At 44.7% G+C, this 19844-nt stretch overlaps 1 protein-coding gene across 10 annotated transcripts in view; it reads left to right on the top strand.

Annotated features, from left to right (window-relative positions):
* Positions 1 to 19844, top strand: part of SYNE1 (spectrin repeat containing nuclear envelope protein 1) — a 498327-nt gene that overhangs the window by 236169 nt on the left and 242314 nt on the right. For all 10 annotated transcript variants that reach the window (XM_075064060.1, XM_075064059.1, XM_075064058.1 and 7 more), the window contains exons 52-58: positions 1594 to 1758; positions 6375 to 6731; positions 9210 to 9346; positions 13242 to 13419; positions 15535 to 15717; positions 17587 to 17730; positions 18080 to 18235. In XM_075064060.1, coding sequence (XP_074920161.1) covers positions 1594 to 1758; positions 6375 to 6731; positions 9210 to 9346; positions 13242 to 13419; positions 15535 to 15717; positions 17587 to 17730; positions 18080 to 18235 — 1320 coding nt within the window. The remainder of the gene's footprint in view (positions 1 to 1593; positions 1759 to 6374; positions 6732 to 9209; positions 9347 to 13241; positions 13420 to 15534; positions 15718 to 17586; positions 17731 to 18079; positions 18236 to 19844) is intronic.

The following is a 19844-nucleotide window of genomic DNA, read 5'->3' as shown; positions in this document are numbered from 1 at the left end:
AGGGACCACTGTGACCTTCCAGTCTGACCTCCTCCATAACACAGGCCACAGAACTAGTTTCTTTTTGGATACAATATTTCTTTGTTTTTCCTTCTTGTCCTGAAGCTATGTAACATTGTAGCACATTGTAGCACAGCTGACACGTTTCATCTCTGAGGGGCTTTTAGTGATATATATGTTTCCGTTCTGCCTTGTATACCTTAAATGGGTTGGGACCTGCCTGTCTGAGAAACTACCTCTCTCCCCATGCCATTATGCCTCAGCTTCAGTCAGCAGAGATACTCAAATTGGAATTTATTCAATTTAATAAGGAGGGGCTGGCAGTATAACATTCTCCATAAGGCTAGGCTTGGAAGGATTAGATATTTATTAGTAAATGTTGATAGACTCACCAGACACAGGCAAACCAATGAAAACATGTTTCCACCAATAATAATAGAAGTGTACAGATAGGCAGAATAAGAAAAATGCTGGCTGAGAACTTGTTACAGTTTGATATAAGGATATTTACTTTATATGTTTTGACGTGTGATGCTGACAATTTGTGTTTTAATGGCTATAAAGCTTTAACTTGATGAATCTCACTGTTTTTAAATAGTTATTATCTGACTCCCATAACTTCACACAACTGAAAATTTAAGTAAAAAAAATCCATAATTTTGTCCAACTGTGAAAATTTTAAATAAATAAAAATTCAATTCTGCAAGCCTATAAAAATATAAAAGCCTATAGAAAAGCCTATATATGGTATATCTTGACTTTAGTAAGGCTTTTGTTACTGTTTCGCATGATCTTTTCATAAACTAGCTAGAGAAATATAACCTAGATGGAGCTACTATAAGGTGGGTGAAAAACTGGTTGGAAAATCATTCCCAGATAATTATCATCAGTGGTTCAGTCAAATTGGAAGGGCATATTGAGTGGGGTCCCGCAGGGATCAGTTCTGGGTCGGTTTCTGTTCAATATCTTCATCAGTGATTTAGATAATGGCACAGAGAGTACACTTATAAAGTTTGTGGACAATGCCAAGTTGGGAGGGGTTGCAAGTATTTTGGAGGATAGGCCAGACTGTGCATCTAAACTACAACCAGTGAAATGGGATAAGCTTGTTTTCTGGCTTATTGTGAAAGCCGGGTTTCTTATTTACAACATGAAAGTAGTAACTTTTGCTCACTCTGCCAGAATGCTATCTGGGTCTACAAGGGAACATATGCTGCATCAGCACAGCAGCAGCTTTGCCATCTTTTGAAAGAATATATTGCATGTTCTCCCTACAGCCTCCCTATTGGCCCGTGCGGAAGGGAAGCAGGGCCATGACTCTGTTCTCACACTTTCCCCTCCTCCTGCACTTTGGGGAAGCTAGTTTCTCCTCTCCTCAACCAAACTGTGCACATCTTTAATGGGGAAGGGGAGGACCAGGCAAAACATAGCTCTTTACTATGGATAGTTTATAAGGCAATTATTAAAAAGAATACTTTGGAGGCAGCCCTGCAAACGGCATGCAAAACAGCACTGCAAACAGAAGGGGAGGAGAGATCAAAGATTATGCTACTCCTTACGCGCACAAATGAGTGTTTTCCTTGTGATTGACAGGAGAAAATGAGGAAAGTGGAAGACATTGTGAAGGACCATTTGCTATACCTTGATGCCATCCATGAATTCACAGACTGGCTCCATTCTGCAAAGGAAGAACTGCACCGCTGGTCAGATGCGTCTGGAGATACATCAGCCATACAGAAAAAACTAGCCAAAATTAACGTAAGAAAAGTCAACTGGACTGGTTTTACCTGTAACTTTGTCCCTGGGCACTAAAACAGGACATGGCCAGATGTGTTGTGGGATCTAAAGATACTATTTCCCTTTATTTGTTCGAAATGGTTGTTACTTTTCACTGAGCTGAGAGTATACTTGCTACGCCAAACTCTGTTCTCAGCTGCTGTGCCTGTGGTTTAAGTAAAACCAAAACGGAGGCCTTCAGTCACAGGCCCACACTGGAAGCAGCAGCATCTCAGTGGGCTCAGAGCGCAATTGTGCCTTAATGCTGGGGTTCTCAACTTTTTTCTTTCTGAGCCACCCCTCCTCTCCCATGCTATAAAAACTCCACAGCCCATGTGTGCCACAACTGTTTTTCTCAATATAAAATCCAGGGCTGGCATTAAGGGGTAAGAAGCAGGGCAGTCGCGCAGGGCCCCATACCACAAGGAGCACCAGGAAGCTAAACTGCTCAGGCTTCAGCTTCAGGCCTGGGTGTTGGGGCTCGGGCTGCAGTCCTGCACAGCTTTCTGCCCAGGGCCCTAGCGAGTCTAACACTGGACACACTTGGTGGACTCCCTAAAACCTGCTTGCAGACCGCTGGTTAAGAACCACTGTTTTAATGGGCCAATACACAGGTTGCGCCACCTTAGTCCTCCGAGAATGCCTGGCCCATCTGCAGAGCTATATGGGGAGGAAACAGAGACAAGGGCAGGGCCACCCCTCTGCCACATCCCTTCCTGTCCTGTTAGGGCAGGGGTCGGCAACCTATGGCACACATGCCAAAGATGGCACACAAGCCAATTTTTAATGGCATGCTGCTGCCTGCTGGGACTCCAGCGTGCCATTAAAAATCCTGCCCAGCCTGGCCCACTCTCCTCTGCCCTCCGCTCCCCCTGTGGGGGCAGGGAGCAGAAGCATAGGCTTGTGCAAGGGGTGGGCAAATGGCCCCACTCTTCCAGCGCGGCAAGCCGTGAGGTCCGTGCTCCCAGGCTGGAGCGCCCAGCCAAGCGCTGCAAACCGCCAGCCCCTCCCCCGCCTTCCCCCCTTCCCCTGGAGTCCTGCTGTGTGTGCAGCGCTCTGGGGTTCGGGACTGCGCACTCCTGCAGGGCAGTGTTTGTCTCCACAGGGAGGCAGACACGCTCGCCGCTTAACCGGAGCCCTGCCGCCATGCGCGCAATGCTCTGAGGGCGGGGCTGCTCGCTCCTGCGGGGCAGCGTATCTGGCTCTGCTTGGAGCCTCATGGTAAGGAGTCCGGGGCCAGGGGGGTTGGATAAGGGGTGGGGGCAGTCAGGGGACAGAAGGCAGGGTGGGTTGGATGGGGTTGGGATCCCAGGCAGGGTGGTTAGGGGCAGGGGGGTCTCTGGAGGGGGCAGTCAGGGATTAGGGGGGTTGGATGGGGCATATGAGAGTCCTGGGGTCTGTCAGGGGATGGGGGGTGGATAGAGGTCAGGACAGTCAGGGGACAGGGAGCAAGGAGGGTCCTGGAGGGGGCAGTTATGGTGGACGGGTCTCTGGAGGGGGTGGTCAGGGGACAAGGAGCTGTAGGGGGGTTGGATGAGTCGGCAGTTCTGGGGGTCCTGTCAGGAGGCAGGGGTGTGGAGAGGTGTTGAGGGCAGGCAGGGAGCAGGGGGGGTTGTATGGGTCGGGAGTTCTGGGGGTCCTGTCGGGGCGGGGTGCAATTGGATAGGCATGGGAGTCCCGGGGGTCTGTCTGGGGGTGAGGGTGTGGATAAGGGGCGGGGCAGTCAGGGGACAGGTAGGGGCTAGCGTCCTAGGGGGGCAGTCAGGGGACAAGGAGCAGGGAGGCTTAGATAGGGGATGGGGTCCTGGGGTGCAGTTAGGGGCATGGGTCACAGGACGGGGTAGTCAGGGGCCAAGGAGTGGGGAGATTGCGGGTTCTGAAGGGGGCAGTTACCCAGTCCTGAGCCCTGACCTCCCCCCCACACACCCCGCCAGCCCTCTGCCCTGAGTCCCGCACACACCCCAGGTGCCTGCCCTGGGCCCTGTACCTCCCTCATACATACCCAGCCATCTGCTTGATTCCTTCACACACACCCCCCACGACCCCAGCCCTGACTCTGACACCCCGACACATAACCAGCCCTCGCTCTGCTCTGACACCTGCACCCCTCACATGCCCCCAGCCCTCTGTCCTGACCCTTGCATCCTCCACATCCCTAGCCCCCCCACCACCACTTGCACCCCCCACATCCGCACCCTGAGCACCAAACGGGAGCTCCTGAACGCCCCCCCCCCAACATTCCCACCTGCACCCCTTGCATCAAATGGGAGCTGCCCAGGTACGTGCCCCACACCCAAACCTTCTGTCCCAACCCTGAGCCTTCTCCCTCATTCTAGCTCCTGGCCAGACCCTTCACCCCCAGCCCTGTGCTCAGTGCACTCTCACCCTCAGTTCAGTGCAGAGAGAGGAAGAGAATGGGCCAGAAGCAGGGAGAAGGTAGGTACCCACTGTATGTGGGCAGGGCCGGGACCCCAGATGGTCAGCAGGCTGAACGGATCTGGCAGCTGGGATCCCGGCTGGCAGGAGCCGGCGGATGGGACCTCTGAGCGGCAGCAGCTGAGCCGCTCAGCCCACTGCCAGTCTGGGGTCCCAGCTTCCGGCCCTGCACAGCCTGCTGCCAGCCTATGGTTCCGGCTGCTGGACCCTTGCCAGCCAGGGTCCTGGCCGTAGGCCCCGTTCAGCCCTCTGCCGGCCTAGTGAACAGAACCCCAGACCCGCCGCGGGCTGAGCGGGCTGGTGGTGTAAGATCAACATTTTAATTTAATTTTAAATGAAGCTTCTTAAACATTTTGAAAACCTTGTTTATTTTACAATACAACACTAGTTTAGTTATATAATACATAGACTTATAGAGAGAGACCTTCTAAAAAACATTTAAATGTATTACCTGTGTTGGGGATCTCTCTTATCCCGGACGGCTCAGGTTTCATTGTCCGACCGCAAAGAGACAGACAACGACCAGCAAGAATCCCACTATCAAATTCTTTATTGTAGCATGCCGTACAACAGAGAACTGCCCATCTCACTCCATACAGAACCAGCCCCCCTTCACAAATTCAAACTGTTTTTTATTAGCTATTCTGTCACGTCATCACTTACGTTGCGTCATCACTGTACCTTCCCAGCATTTGTTTCCAGCATACAAAACAAAGAACAACTGTTACTTCTTGATAACTTCATGCTTAGTACAAAAAAGAATACATGTTACTTTAAAAAGTGTCTGTAATCATTTTTCTTTCCCAGCCTCTACAAGCATTCTCTTATCTAGCAAGGTCACACAGATGTCTGTGCTGGCCTGTCTTCCCCAGCCAGTAAATTAACCACTAGGCCTTGCTGTGTTATTGCTAAGCTGAACTGGGGTGCTAAGCAGAACTAGGCCAGAACCACATTCATCACCGGCACGTGAAACCTTAAATTAGAGTGAATAAATGAAGACTCGGCACACCGCTTCTGAAAGGTTGCCGACCCCTGTGTTAGGGCAATGTGTGCCCTGGGGTGCACAGGGAGATCGATCCCTGCACTTCTCCAAGCACTGGGGAAGTGCTGATGCATGGGGCCCATAGAGTGAGGGAGTCTCCTTGCACGCCCCCCTTCAATCTCTGAGGGCTGTCACTGTCTATGTGTTTATACACCCCAGAGCAAATTATGTATCCCTGTATGTAGTATAAGAGCAGAGTTCACATATATTTGCTGTCAAAACATTTCACTTCAGATGTTCATAGAGGAGTTTTAGATTGAGGCAAAGTGTAGGAAGCTGGTAGGCAGGTTTTTAGACTGACGCTAAAGAGTCCTGGGTTCAGTTCCCACCTCAGTCATAGCCTTATTGTGCCATTTGGTCTACCAGATGCTTCAGTTCCCCAATTGTAAAATGTGGAGAGTTCTTCCCTACTTTACAGGGCTGTTGAGAGAATAAATACATGAATGATTGGGGGGCACTCAAGTTCTACTGATATTAGGGTCATATACTGCATAGATGGCTATTTAGAGAGCTGCTTCTTCCGTGCTATATCCCCCAGGTTATAGAGGTCTTTTTATAGTTCCTGTAACAGCATGTGATCTCACATGTATGTATGAAATCAAATATACACAACATGCTGTCTCATGGAAAGCAAGAAATTGTGTAGCCAGTAATGGTGCATCACAAATCATGGGCAGAATTTCAAAGCACTCCTTCTGCACTTCACGTTTCTGTTTTTATGTCCTTAAAACAATTGACATCAGCTGCACACTAGTATTTATTGTATTAAAGATAATATGTTTTTTCCCATCTTAATCTAAATAAGCTTCTTTGCATTGTCTAAGGAAAGTTGTTTTTCTCCTACTCTTCTGAAAATTTAAGAGTATACTAGCTTTAGAGTCACTCTATTTAAAGCATGCTGTCTGCTGTGTTATTTTAATTTTATTTTAACCTTTCACTTACATTTTTAGATGGCGTGGGTATTGTGAAAATGGTTTTGTTGAAACTGCTGCTTTGTTCACCACAAAATGCTGGCTGTTACTTCCCAGTAGAATGTGCTGCCCTCCATTTGTAAGTGTTCAGATTTCCAGCTGTAGTGAATCACAGCACTTTCAGTTACCATGGCAATGTTCCATTGCAGGAGCTGATAGATTCCAAGCAGATTGGTGCAAGCCGCCTAAGCAGAGTTGAGACGCTGGTTCCTGCAGTGAAACAGAACACAACTCCCAGTGGGTGTGAACTGCTAGATGCAGAGATGCAGGCCCTGCGGTCGGACTGGAAGCAGTGGGAAGAGAGCATATTTCAAAGCCAGAAGAAATTGGAGGATATAGTTAGCCAAATGGCCTCCTCGGAGCAGGAGTTCACAGCACAGGTTACTCAGCTGGAAAAGGCCCTGCAACAGTTCACCACGCTTCTTGCAGCCTGCTCTCAAAAGCTGACCCTCCTTGATGGCAAGCAAACTGATAAAGAAATAATTGAATGCTGGCACCAAGAAAAAGTAAGGCCACTTTCTGTTTCTCTAATCCTTTTTTTGGTTGTAAATATACCAGTACTCCGTTGAAGAAAACTTGCCGGCAAGTGACTGTAATACACGGACATAGGAAAAGAAGAAAGCTTTGAAATACATTTTTAAATATAAAATTCAAAGCTGAAATCTTTAGTAATGACTTTATAAACTTTTTGAAAAGGAGTCACAGTGTGCAGTGTTTTTATGGAGACATTTCTCTTTGGTCTCCATTGTACAAGGCATAATATATGTTTCTCAGCTCTCCTGATGCTGAAAACGGCCTTTTAGCAGAGGCAGACACCAGTGAATGCTAGTTTTGAGTTTTCCTTCCAGGTCCCTCAGTATTTCACGCCACAAAAGCACATGATTGCAGAAATGGGTATTATATGTTGTGGTTTTCCGTAAGGTCAGATAGCCATCATAGGCATCATGTTTCCCTGTATTTAATCCTTGCTTTTTCCCAGTTTATTCTTCTCACTTCTCAGAACATCTTGGCGTTGTGCATTATAAACTATCGATGTATATTTAGAGAAGAGGACTTAGAAGCTATTATCTACTTGTTAACTGTTCCCTTAACTAGCTTAGCAGCGCTACCTGAAGACAGAGAGAGGCAGTCGAAACGCTTTCTCCTTCTTACTTCTCTCTAAGCTGATCTTCCATACCAGAGGCAAAAAGATTTCTGTATTATAACTGTGAATATTATATGCAGGGCTTTGCAGCGGAGCCTGGAGCTAGAGCGTGGAGCAGCTTCGGAGCAGTGGAGCTGCAGGTTTTTGCCTGGAGCGGAGCCGGAGCACAGCTCCAAAGCCCTGGTTATATGTCCCAAAAAGGTTGCAGGGTGTTTCCATTTCTGCTAACTTTGCACCAAAGCAGTCCTAGTAGAGTGAGAGAGCCATGTACCGCTTGCACTATCACTCCTTCACTGAAGATCTGAAATGTTCTAAAACTTCCAGAGGTATTCTTCCTTTAACCTGAGATTATTAATCTCCATCTCCTGCTTAGTTAGTTCCCCTTTCACAGAATTCCCCTCTGATACGCAGATTTACAGTACCACTATGCAGCATTCAGTGCACAGCAGCAGGTCTGATGAGGCTGTAATGCTAATTTAGACGTTATGGGTATGAATATGCAAAATTCCCCTTGGCTCATACTATTTTAACCTTGTATTATTATCAACACACATACAGTAATTACCAGAGATTTTGTATTTAAAAACAAATATTAAACTCCTTAAAATCTCAAGAGACTTCAAAATGTTGCTTGTTAATATATATACTGTATACAAATTGTAGCTAAATGTAGTACTTTTCTAATATACTTGCTATTTTAATAACAAATACGCTGATTTAGAATATGTAGAATGCAGAAAAACAGAAGTCTTACTGTGTATGCCTCTAATTTATAGTAAAACATAGTACTAAAAATTAAGAGTCCTAGGGAAAATTAATAATATGGACAAGGGTGAACCAGTGGATATAATGTACTTAGACTTTCCGAAAGCCTTTGACAAGGTTCCATACCAAAGGCTCTTAAACAAAGTAAGCAGTCATCGGATAACAGGGAAGTTCCTCTTATGGATCAGTAACTGGGTAAAAGACAGATGACAAAGGGTAGGAATAAATAGTTTTCTGAATGGAGAGAGATAAGTAGTGGAGTCCCCCAAGGATCTGTACTGGGCCCAGTCCTATTCAATATATTCATAAATGATCTGGAAAAAAGAGTAAACAGTGAGGTGGCCAAATTCACAGACAATACAAAACCACTCAAGGTAGGTAAGCCCAAAGCGACTGCAAAGGGTTACAAAGGGATCTCTCAAAACTGAGTGAGTGGGCAACAAAACGGCAGATGAAATTCAATGTTGATAAATCCAAAATATTGCACATTGGAAAACATAATCCCAACTATACAAATGATGGGATCTAAATTAGCTGTTACCACTCAGGAAACAGATCTTGGAGTCATGATAAATAGTTCTCTGAAAACATCTGCTCAATGTGCAGCACAGTCATAAAAGATAAAATGTTAGGAGACTTTTTAGGAAAAAGATAGCTAATAAGATAGTAAATATCTTATTGCAAGTTAATGGGAACAGGATGTGCACAGCACCTTTGAAAATCAGGCAATTTCTGTTTAGGTGCCTAAATTTGATTTTGGGAGCCTTCTTTTAGGCATCAAGAATTAAAAATATTGGCCAGATCTTACAAAAGAACTGTATATGACAGTATTTCTTGCAGAAGTACCAAACACTTTGCCATCATAACATCTAAAATATTCTGTGTTGATTTTATTTATTGTTTATTTAAAAGTTACAGTGCTGAGGAACTGTACACATCCCATTTTTCTGAGTAATGGTACAATCTCACTTTAACACAGCACAAACAATGTAAGGCACACCTCATCTAAATTGGTCGACAATGGTATTGAACAGCCACAATTTCAGTTCTTTTCACACTTTTTTTTTCCCACCAGGAAACACTGGATGCTCTAACAAAGGCAGAGAATATGACAGAAGAGCTCAAGACTCAGTTAAATGACCTTTGTAGATTTTCCAGGGATCTGAGTACCTATTCTACAAAAGTTTCAGGGTTAATTAAAGAGTACAATAGGTAAGCATTCATCTTATATACAGTTAAACAATACTCTGTGTGTATAACATATACATTTTGATCTAGTGTTTCCTAAGTTAAAAAATGACTAGTGAACAGTGGATTGATTATTTACTGGTTCCCTTAAACACAATGGCAATAAAGTTGAAAAAATTGCCGTCTTGGTTTTTAAGGCCTCGATTGAGCCATAAGACTCTGGTTTGAATGGTTAAGAGTTGTCACTGTGAATGACAACAGATAGTCATCTGGTCAGAGAGAGAGAGTGAAAATAACTCTCTAGCTTGGTGATTTGGACACTCACCAAAGATGTGGGGGAATCGAATTCAAACCCCTGTTTCAATCGTTATTTAATTGTTTATACAAAGTGGAAAAGCTTCCACAAGAGAGACTGGGAGAATATCCCATAATCTAGTGGCTAGGACACTTTCCTGCAGTGTAGGAAACCCAGGTTTGCATCCCTTTTTCACATCAGGCAGAGGAGGGTGTGATGGGGGCCAATCATTGTGGGCGCAGGTGGCCACACCTCCTTTCCCCTGCTGCGCATGCTCCAGGTAGAGAAGCCAGATGAAAGGAGGCAGCACAGCTCAGTCAGGCAGGCGACAGAGGAGGAAGGATGTACAGTGCTTGTTCCTGCAACACTCCTGGCGGTAGAGCCTAACTATGCTCCAGGCAACTCGCTGATGGTGGAGACTTCTTGGGAAGCCAAACCACCGCCCACTAAGGAGGCTGCTGCCTGCTCTATATCCCAGTCCAGAGGGAAATAAGGCCTACAGACTGTTTTGCCCCACCAAGGGGCCATAAACTAACTGTCCTGCCCAGGCGACTAATTCCCCAAGTACTACTGCCTGCCCCAGCCAGGAGGCTGGAGGGTTCTAGGCTGTTTACTTGCTTTGCCCAACTGCAGGGCTGCAGCCTGCTTGCTGCCTTGCCCTGTCTGGGGGGCTAATTCACCAAGTGCGACTGCTGGCCCAGCCAGAAGAGGGCTCCATACTGGTTGTTTTGTTTTGTCCGTCCTGAGACCACAGACTAGTTAAGTGACCCACATCAGAGGGCCTGAGACCCACTTCGCCAAAATGACCCACTTAACGGGGAATCCTGACAACAGGGTGATGGGGTGTACTAGGGTGATGGGAACACCTCAGTTCAGCATGCAGGGCCCCCGTCACATGTGGTGGAGAATGTAGACACTGATCGGGTCCTACTAAGAGGACAAACCCAAGGAGATCTATTTGAAAGAGCCACACAGACACGATGGATAGCGACAAGATATTAAAATGGATGCTGGAAAGCCAGCAGCAACAATAACAACAAGCCCAGCTGCTACAGCAAATGGCCGCTCAGCAAAACAACAGATGGCCTACCACCAAGAGCAGCAGCAGTAGCTGATTGCAGAGCTAGCTGCACAACACCAATCCCAGCAAGAACAGATTGTTCAGCAGATGGCGCTGCTCCTGCAACCTAGGGTTCCACCTGGACCTGCTAGGGTGAGCCAGGGTTCAGAGAACAGTCTTACTGGGTTACCAGTGAGACTGGCCAAGATGGGACCTGGAGATGACCTAGAGGCCTTTCATGGACTGCAATTATGGCCAGGTCTAGGTAGCAGGTTCTCGGGCCCAGCATGGAGTCTCACCGAAACTGATAATCCCTATGCAGGTCAATGGCACCTCAGTATCCAGTCTTATTGACTTGGGTTGCAGCCAGACCCTCATACGCGCTAATCTGGTGAAGTCACTGGACCTGATAGAGGCCCTTGTATGCCTCTAGTACATCCAGGGGAAGTACAACTGTATCCTAGTGCTAAGGAAAAGCCAACGGTGGGTAATCACGAGGAGACATGCCAGGTCAGCCTGGCCAAAAAGATAGCATATCCCACAGTCCTAGGTCGTGAATGGTCCTGCTTTAGGGAGATTCTGCGAGAATGGAGGTGCTGTCTGCTGGCAGAAATGAACCAAAAGCCACGGGTGAGGGGACTCCTAGGCCAGAAGGAAGAAGAACGGGAGAAGAGACCCTCCTGCCCTGCAGAAGGCTCCGCCCCACGCCCCACAGGAGGGGAAATGGTGGAAGTGAAGTGGGAATGGCTGATGACTGATGGACTTCCTGAGTAAGCCAGTCCTTTTTCACACAGATTTTTCAAAAAGGTTTATACTCCGGACTTATGCTTCAGAGGTAGGTCTTGGAGTGGTCCTGTCACAAGAGCATGAGGGGGAGGAACACCCCGTGTTCCATCTGAGTAGAAAGTTATTCCATCGTGAGACTAGGTACTCCACAATAGAAAAAGAGGCACTGGCTGTGAAATGGCCGTTGAAGCCCTATGGTACTACCAGATGGGGAATCACTTCCAACTTATCACAGGTCATGCACCGCTGCAATGGCTCCATTCTGTGAAAGACACTAATGCCAGGATCATGAGATGGAACCTTGCCCTCCAACCCTACGAATTTGAGGTACTTCACCACCTGGGCCAAGCCCATGCAAATGCAAACTTCTTTTCCTGGGTAGGATTGGGGAAGGAGAGGAAGGGGGGGCAACCGTCTGATCTGAACTTGAGGGGGAGGGTGTGTGATGGAGTGTACGTGCTGCTGGGGACGAACCAATCATTGTGGGCCCAGGCGTTCATGCCCCCTTTCCCCTGCTGCACATGCTCCAGGTGGAGAAACTAGATAAAAGGAGGCAGCCCAGCTCAGGCAGGGCAGGTGTCAGAGGAGGAAGGATGTACACTGCCAGTTCCTGCGATGCTCCTGGTGACTTGCCAATGGCAGAGACTGCTGGGGAAGCCAAGCCACTGCCCGTTGAGGAGGCTGCTGCCTGCTCTATGTCCCAGCCCAGAGAGAAGTAAGGCCTACAGACTGTCTATTTGTTTTGCCCCACCCCAGGGCTGCAGCCTGATTGCTGCTTTGCCGTGCCGTGCTGGGGGGCTGCAGGGCCCTAGATTGCTTATGTGCCTCCTTCCCGCCCCCGGGGCTGCAACCTGATTGCTACTAAGTACTACTGCCTTCCTCACCCCTCCGGCTGTTTGTTCGATTTGTCTGCCCAGAGACCACGGACTAGTTGGTTAAGTGACCCTGTCAAGTGACCAAGACGTACTTGGCCGAAATCACTGACTTAATGGGGAATCCCAGTGACAGGGTGTACTAAACCAGCACTAGGCCAACGGGGGCACCCCAGCTCGATATGCAGGGCCCCCATCACAGAGGGAATTGAACTTGGGTCTTCCACATTACGAGTGAGTGCCCTGAACACTTAGCTAAGAGTTATAAGGATGGCAGAAGCATCACCACTGGCCATTTTGTAAACAGCACCTAAATTCAGGGCGGGAGTGTGTCCGAAACGACTCAGTGAATTGCTGTTGAATTCATGAATAGTCTACCAAAATGTCATTTTTTTTTTTTTTTGGAACTATTCATGTGGAAAAAGTCACCCAGCTCTAGCCAAGGGGGCTACTCATCAGAATGAGCCCTGGCAAAAATCTGTGACTCAGGCTCACAATTCCTGCCCTGTTTTTCCATTTTTCCTGGGAGGAATGGAGTTGCAACAGCTCTTTACAGTGTTCATTTTAGTCCCTCCTCCCCTACTGCCATCACTTCAGCTTAACTCTGCTGGCTGGTGCAATGTCAGGATGGAGCCAAGGCTCTGCTCACTCCCTCTTACTTGGTTGTAGTGGTGGGAAGTATGCATTCTAGACCTCTTAGGTTTTTAAGGAGATGGTGGCTTTTTCACCCGTGGCCATGCAAGATAAGAACACAATCTAACCCTAAACAGATTATTCAGTTGCTTTTAGTCTCAAACTATATATGAGTCTTAGTGTAATACCTGTGGAAATGCCTATTTCATTGTATCTAACTGAATCTGCCATTCCCTCCTGTTTTCATTTAACTCTGTAAAATGACAAACTCAGCCTCTGTCTACAAGCTTCAAAGGGCTGTCAGAATAAAGAACAGGTTTTGCAGCAGAGATTCCGGACAGCTTTCAGGGACTTCCAACAGTGGCTGGTCAGTTCAAAAATCACCACCGCCAAATGTTTTGACGTGCCTCAAAATATCAATGAAGCACTGGCAAGTCTACAGAAAATACAGGTAATTGTACTGCAGTCAGATAGTGATTTAAGAGAGACATGATTAGCTTAAAACCAAGTCATCTATCTGAATTTTGTTTACTTACTATTTTTAGTTTACTGTTGTTACAGCAAGACTAACGATGATTATAACTGAGAAGGACTAGAAAATTATTTTTTTTCCTCTAGTTTGTTCATTTTGTGGATAGCCATTTTCACTATTTCCCCCATTATAGGATGTGTCTATACTGTAAACACAGGGTGTGATTACAGCCCAAACTCACGTACCTGAGCTAAGTTTACTCTAGCTAGCTCAAGTCTGAGTAGTGCAGGCATGGTCTAACCAGGGTTCTGGATAGGTTTGTTCAGTCTGTGCAGAAACCCATTCTGCCAGAGCGTCACCACTTGGGGAGCCAAGCCAGCTACATTTAATGTTAGCTCAGGTATGTCAGCTTGAGCGGCAGTCACACTGTGTGATTACATTTAGATATACTCATAGTCAGGTTCCTCCCTCCATCTGGGTCTTTCACACAGTTACGGGGGGACACATTTTTTTTTAAATAGGAAAATGGTTGTAAAACAACAACATAAAATGGAAGGCAGGAACATTATGTGGTACCTGAAACTATTTCAAAGTAATAGTTTCTGCAAACTTTTCATCATGTATGAATATAATCTATAATATGATGTAAGTAAAGGACTCCAATCATGCCGGCAGGCAATTAACTTGTATATTTTTCATTTAAAGGTAATACTAATATGTCTCCAATAGTTTATCTGCAGATTCCAAGTCCCAAAACAGATAGTTTTCCCTTTGGAATTGTACTTAAAATTTTGCATAATGTTGGATTAATCTCTCCACTTTTTCATCTAAGGAAGTCCATTTTAGAAGGAGAGAACTCTTTGGCTGTTTCTGGTAACCATGTTTGTGAATAACAGAAATGTCAGCCCATTAAATCTTTTGAGCAGTGGCAAGCAACTTTTTATTCATCATGAAAACCTTTCATGAATAAAATAACCATTTGCTCACCTTCTGCTTAAAAGCATAAATTCATGATTGCTACGCACAATATACGCTTTCTACATAAAAGAAATTCTGCTCATACTTCCAGGCATTTCTCAAGAAACCATGTTCACTTTCATTCCTTAATCCCTCCAACATTTAGCAATCCATTAGCCTGTTTGATATCAGTAAACATTCATAGGTTCATAATGTAAAACTTCCATTGCCCTCAGTGGGGCTGGGTTTTCACTCATAGATTTTAGAGACAGAAAGGGCCATTCTTATCATCTAGTCTGACCTGTGTAATGTAGAACTTCAACCAGTAATTTATGCATTAAGCCTATAATTTCTTAATCTGGAGGTAATTTAGTAAGGTAATTGTGAACCAGAAACTTTATATTATGGCAATTCTGATCATCATCATAATAAATATCTTTAGTTATATATTTCCTTTCAATCCAGAGAGTCACGAAATACTTTTACAAATTATTCATAGAAATTTCACCCATACTGAAATACAGTACTTTTGAGGTAGAACTTTGAAATCTGTTCATTAACCTATCCACATAATGCAATAGGTCCATGAAGTGAAGAATACCTTGAATTGTGGAAGTAACTAAGCAGAATGTAACTACCACAATTAGCATTTGTCCCGAGTACCAGGGTTAACAACCCGACACTCTTGGGTTTTTGTTTTTTTTTTAAAGGCCTGTGATTATTGAAGATTCCAACTGAGTTACACTGTGTATGTCACCTAAAAGATGATCTCTTCAGTAGCAAAGTAACTGAGACCACTATGCCTGGGTATTGGTTCAGTATCTACTCTGAGCAAAGTCTACCTGTCACCTACTGAATCCCAAGTATTGCTGCTTCTTGCAACACTGAGATTTTCAAAGAGGTGTCCTATCCCAGTAAAGAATGGGTCATTTTATGAATTCACACACAGTCCTAGCTTGTTAGTATCCATTTTGTTTAGGCTCGTGGTACCTCTAGTCTAGGTTGCTGCTGTCCCTAAAGCCTCTGATTTTTACTGGGTATAAAGTGGAATGCATTTAAACAAACGTGAATTAGTGTGATTGTGAAAGCTCTTTCTGCACGTTATCTATAACTAATTGGCTAGTTTCTTTTGCCAAGGAATCCTTATCTGAAAGCGAAAATGGCCAGCATAAACTAAACATTGTGGTGTTCAAGGGAGAACTGCTGACCACTATTCTGCCCCAAGAAAAGGCTAAAGTTATCCAAGCCAAAGTTGTTACTGCTAAAGAAGACTGGAAAAATTTTCTCTCCACCCTGCACCAGAAGGAATCTGCTTTGGAGGTATGGAGCCAGTGAAACAGGGAATGGATTGACAAGAAACCTTTTTATTTTTTTTTCTTTTGCCTTTCTGAATGCAAGTTTCTTGATAGACTGAGTAATTTACATTTCTTGTTACTGAGTAAGGACCGCTTTGCTGTCTGATTCTTGCTCACATGCTCAGGTCTAATTGATCACCCATATGTGAGGTCAGGAAGGAATTATTCCCTAGGTCACATTGGCAGTGGCTTGTGAGGGATGGGGGGAGTCGCCTTTCTCTGCAGCATGGAGTGTGGGTCACTTGCTGGGTTTAAGTGGGTATTATTGTGTCTCGGTCCCTCCTATTTTCTGCCTGTCACATATAATAATTTAATCTCCTGTGGGCTGTAATATTTTGGTGGAGGTTTAGTGTACAGATGCGTGGTGGTGGTTGCAGTGATAGACAGTAGGACAGACTAGATGACCTGGTTCTCCCTTCTGGCCTAGCAATCTATGGCTCTATGACAACTAGTTCTAAGTGCCTCTCCTTTGATGCAGCTGGAAAATGGCTAAACTCAGAGGGTCAGATTCTGCCACCCTTACTCCCATCGAGTAGTTCTTTACCAAACAAGTCATCCCATTAATTTAAATGGTATAGCTCACATAATAAGGTACTAGTCAAGGTAGAGGATGGTGGAATCTGGCCCAACCTCAGCAGCTTGAGCTTCATCCAATAAACCAAATAGCTAAGGTGCATGAAAATACATTGTTTTAGGGCAAGACTCTGATACCCTTGCTCCATGAGTAGTTAGACTGATTTATATGCGCCAGCTCAAATAGTCTTACTCATGTTTAATAGTACCTTGCTATCAGAATCTGGGCCATCATGGAATCAGTAGACTAAGTTTGTCCCACTGAAATGTAATTAAGAATTACCCAAGCAAATATTTTAATCATAGATACAATGTGATACCACAGTAGTCTGCTCCTTACAAAATGTCTGATGCAAGTATCATAGAAATTAAACATCTTTAAAACTAACACAATATACCTCAAGTCCAGAAGAGGCCATGACACAGAACTTCAGACTGGATGATCATAACATAGGCCATAAAATCTCTCCCAGTGATTCCAGTTTCAAGCCCCTAACTTCTAGTTGAGATAGAAAATATCTTTTAGGTCCGTTTTAAATTGCATTGACAGGAAATGTAGGAAACTCTTTGGGCCGGATCCTCACCTCATGTAAATCAGCACCGAAGACAATGGAGCTATACTGATTTAGGCCTTCCTTGTTTCAGAGTGGATGTGTGGAGGGATGTCACACAGTACAGTAGAGACATCCTGTGCTGTTCTCACATGGACTGGGATTAATCCTTCTAAACCCAGAATTTTCAGATCCACATCCTAAATCTTTCATTCTGAAGTGATGGGGATGAAAAGAAAATTAGTCTAAAAATCTTGAGAAAACTAAACTACTTGAACTATGCTGGTTAGAGCTTTTACTCCACATGGATTGTTTTAGATATTCTCCTCTCAGCCAATGGAATGAGTCCATGGGGAAAAAAATGCAGTCAGCAAGGGCTTTATAAGGCTTATTTATAAGGACTTGACAGTAAAGCAAATTACAATCAGAAAGTAATGATTCAACTAAGTCCTACAGCTCTTGGCCATGAAGACGTCCATTTTTAAATCATTTCCCCCACTCTGGCTACCAAACATAGCCTTTTCTCTGAGCGTTTGTGCAGGGTGTGGAGAAAGCAGAGCGGCAATGAACCCTTCACATACCTTAGCATACCTCTGTGTTTGGATTATAGATTGCATAATAACCTTGCAGCAAACATAGTGGTGCACTGTTTTTTGTTTGTTTGTTTTTCTTTTTGTTTTTTAAAATGTGCATATCACATGTCTCTACAGAACTTAAAGATCCAGATGAAGGACTTTGAAACAAGTGCTGAGCCTCTCCAGGACTGGCTGAACACAACTGAGAAGACGGTGCAAGAAAGCAGTAGTCGACTTCATGACCTCCCTGCAAAGAGGAGAGAACAACAAAAGTTACAGGTGATAAGGGCCTAAAAACACATCCAGCCACCCCTAGCCTGGTTTCCTGTGTCATGAATTCCTAATAAATGCTTGATCATGCTGGCACCCTGATCTCCAACTAAAGGCTGCATCCAGTTTTGGGGCCTACTTCAATCCTCAGGCAGATTTTTTGTCTCAGCACTTCTTGATGACATGTGTTGTTTCCTTTCTGTGACTGTCATGTGTGCATAATGATCAACTGTTGCCTTTGTTTAAGATGCTTGCTAATGGCGAGGGCATGAATGTCCATGTTAACAGGGCTGCTTGCTTTCTTTTTTGCTTGCTCCTTTGCACCTGCACTTAATAGTAACATGCTTGTGCTTTACAGTCTGTCCTTGAGGAAATAAGCTGCCACGAACCTCAGCTCAACAGGCTAAAAGAGAAAGCTCAGCAGCTGTGGGAGGAGCAAGCTGCCAGCAAAAGCTTTATGCGCAGAGTGTCTCAGCTATCTTCTCAATACCTAGCTCTAAGCAATCTAACAAAGGTAATGCACCCCCTTGTGCGCACTTTCCAGCAGTTCTTGTGAATGTGACCGATGTGAAAACGAATGATTGAATTCTGAAATATCGCAACTGTCTTGCTGCTGTATTGTATGGTATGTCTGCTCTGTCCTATGTCTGAGGCTTGTGCTGCAGAGGGGAAAGGTATGTGTGGATCGTTTACCTGATTGAACACTGAGCTAATTGTTTTTTCGAATGTATTGGTCTGAGAAGAGAAACTGAGAGTCCACATACATGGTATATAATTTCTCCCTCCCCCTTTTTCCCCCCCCCCCCATCGCACCAAAAAAGTGATAATTTGCAGGGAGTTATGTTTGAAATGAAACAAATTTGGGTGTTTTGAATGAAAAAAAGCAAGCCATGATTTACAGCATTTAGGATAATTTAGTTTGATAATTAGTATCCCCAGGAGCATATAAGGTACCAGTAATTATTTTTCAAAACCTGGGGGGTATTTTATACGGAATCACAATAATGAAATGTTGCTAATACTTAGCCAGTCCTTTATCTTAAAGTTTGTTATCTGCATTATTAATTTCTGTGTCTAGAAGTTGGTAGATTGGCTTCAGCATTTTTTAAAAGCATTTGTTAGCTGTTAGTGCGCTTTGGAGTTATCAGAGCGAAGTAGCATTCTCCAGTGGCTTGGGCACTGGATTGAGGCTGGGAGACCTGCATCCTATTCCCATCTATCCCATTGACCTGCTGTGTGACATTGAGCAAGTCAGCTCACCACTGTGTGCCTCCCTTTCCCCTCTTACCCTCTGTCTTCCTTGTCTATTTGGATTGTAAGCTGTTTAGAACAAGGACTATCACTCCTGTGATGCCTATTGTGGTGGGGCCTTGATCTCAGTTGGAAACTACAGGCACTACTGTAATATAAACAATTATGAATATTAGAAGTGTGTTATTGGAGACTATTTAATTTGAGACCATTTAATAAAGTATCTCATTTCTATTTTTAATAGTTACTAGTTTGTTAATTTGTCAACTAAGTGTGTACAAATAGAGAATTGTGAAACATATAGTCATATAATATAAAAAATATTGTATATGGGGCCATATCCTGGTCTTAGTGATTAAAAAAAAAAACACCACAGGATGGGAAAAGGAATATGGGGAAATTCTCATGAGTTGAAACTAATGGAGTTCCTTGCACATCTTAAAGTCAGAGAATGGGAGTTTATGGAATGTCATTCTCTCCCCCCCCTCCCCCCGCCTCTGTGCTTTCCTATGTGGGGCAGTCCCAAAGATCTGTATCCAAAGCAGAGTGCCACTGCTTGCACAGAGCTGTGAGATGCCTTTTACAAGTGTGTTCTCACATTATGTACTACCAGAAGTTTCTAAGTGATCTTCAGGTGCAGCCCTGTATGGAGTGTATTTGAAGTAATTCAGTCCTGAGATGATGAAGGCATTGGTAAGGTAAGACAAGGTCCACATATGGATGTAAGAAAATGGAAATAGGCCTAATAAAAACCAATGGCTGGAAACTGAAGTGAGACAAATTCAAATTAGAAATTACGTGCAATTCGGGGTCCATTAACTACTCTAAATCTCTCTGCCATATGACACTTCAGAACATAGACACAATGGGAT

This window comes from Chelonoidis abingdonii, chromosome 3 (genome assembly GCF_003597395.2).
Source record: "Chelonoidis abingdonii isolate Lonesome George chromosome 3, CheloAbing_2.0, whole genome shotgun sequence".
In the NCBI taxonomy this organism is placed as follows: Eukaryota; Metazoa; Chordata; order Testudines; family Testudinidae; genus Chelonoidis; species Chelonoidis abingdonii.
This window is presented reverse-complemented; position numbering and strand designations above follow the sequence as displayed.